This window comes from Panthera uncia (genome assembly GCF_023721935.1).
Source record: "Panthera uncia isolate 11264 chromosome C1 unlocalized genomic scaffold, Puncia_PCG_1.0 HiC_scaffold_3, whole genome shotgun sequence".
Classification (NCBI taxonomy): domain Eukaryota; kingdom Metazoa; phylum Chordata; class Mammalia; order Carnivora; family Felidae; genus Panthera; species Panthera uncia.
The window spans coordinates 50,160,098-50,161,845 of NW_026057584.1; the positions used below are offsets into that span (position 1 = coordinate 50,160,098).

The 1,748-nt window shown below is 34.7% G+C and overlaps 1 protein-coding gene across 5 annotated transcripts in view; it reads right to left on the reverse strand.

Moving 5' to 3' along the window:
* The window catches only part of NUP35 (nucleoporin 35), a 40,850-nt gene that overhangs the window by 11,447 nt on the left and 27,655 nt on the right, over positions 1–1,748 (reverse strand). For all 5 annotated transcript variants that reach the window (XR_007454340.1, XR_007454341.1, XM_049615382.1 and 2 more), the window contains exon 5: positions 515–656. Coding sequence is in view for 3 of the 5 variants with exons in the window: in XM_049615382.1 (XP_049471339.1) it covers positions 515–656 (142 nt within the window). In the remaining 2 variants the exon portion in view is untranslated. The remainder of the gene's footprint in view (positions 1–514; positions 657–1,748) is intronic.

The following is a 1,748-nucleotide window of genomic DNA, read 5'->3' on the forward strand; positions in this document are numbered from 1 at the left end:
ACACACACACACACACACACACACACACACACACACACACACACACATCTATACACAAATGAAATTCAATTTGTTAGTTCCAAACCGGTTAAGTCCAATTGATGGAGAATAACCACTAGAAAGAAGGGAGTTTCGTAAGTCTAAAGAAGGATTTCTGTTTCGTTATCCAGCAAATACACTAAAGAAAATACATCTGAGAAGCAGATAATTTTTTTTAAAAGTATCAACAAATACTGAACACTAATTAATAATAGCATGCTGAAGTATCAGCGTGATTTGTACTAATGTGTGCAACTTATTCTGAAATGTACCAACAAAGAAAGATGAATTAATGGAACATAAAACAAATGAAGTAAAATATTAACAACTGTAGAAGGTAGGTGGTGGGTACCTGTGTGTTTGCTGTGCAATATTTTGGGGGGGGGGGGGGACATCTGATAATATTCATTATGAAATGTTAAGGAGTGTTTGGTTTTTAGTTTTTTTGGAAAGGTAAATGATTCAGAAACCTTACCCGAACACAGTTACCCAAGTGTCATCGAGGTGATCTTCAGAAGTCAGAGAATCTCCTTGAGTATAAAATGGATCCAACTGTGCAGGAGATAATGTTGTCTTTCGTGGCTGACCAATGTTTGCTGGACTAAACATACTTTGCCCTATATTAGTATATTTAGTAAGTTAGTTACCAATATAAACATCTTGGTTTATTTTAAATCAAAGCTCTTGGTTGTAAATGAAAAGATATATTAAAAGTTGGCAATTGCATAAATAGTTCAAGATACGCAACTTGTAATCAAATGATCATTTTATACTACTGTACAATTTCAGGTCATTAATAATTGAGCATAATTTATGATTTTGTAAAAGTTTTATTTTTATAAATTTGCTAATGTTTTAATTTCCAGTTAAGCTTATACCAAAAGGGTCTCCAATCAACCTCAAGGACTACTATTGGATTCATCTTCCAAATCTACCACTTTCATCACAGCACCTCTGCCTTAGAATTATGCAATAACTCATTACCTACAGAATAATCCAAGAAGCTACACAATATAGTTCCAACCTATATTTTTCAATATGTCCCTAAACAGTATCTACCCTAGATCCTGAGATACAAATGCAGTTTTCTTTTACTAAGGTAATTTCTAATTTAAATGTCTAATTCTGTTCTTTCTTTGCTTATCCTTCAATAACAGCTACCAACTAATGAGTACTTCTACATGTCCAAAATGCCAAACTAACTGCTTTACATGTTCATTTTATTTCAGAGGCACTGTCCTATTGAAACCACACGTTTCTGAGAAGCGGAAACCATTCTTTCCTCTTTGCAGTAATGATAATGATTCACTCAAAAAAATATATTTTTTCAGTGCCTAAATACACACCTAGCATCATTATAGGTATTGAAGACACAGCAATGAAAAGTAAGACCAAAATAAAAAACAAAAAATAAAAAAATAAACAAAACCCCATCTATCTCTAATGGAGCTTAAATTCTAGTAGAAAAGAGACAAATAAGTAATACCTAGTACATTAGAAAACAGAAACTCCTTGAGGCAGCTAGGCAGTTCAGTTGGTTGAGCGTCTAACTCTTGATTTTAGCTCAGGGTAGGATCCCAGAGTTGTGGGGATCAAGCCCTGGGTCAGGCTCTGCTTGGGTTTCATTCTCTCCCTTTCCTGCACTCACACTCTCTCTCAAATAGGAAGGAAGGAAGGAAGGAAGGAAGGAAGGAAGGAAGGAAGGAAGG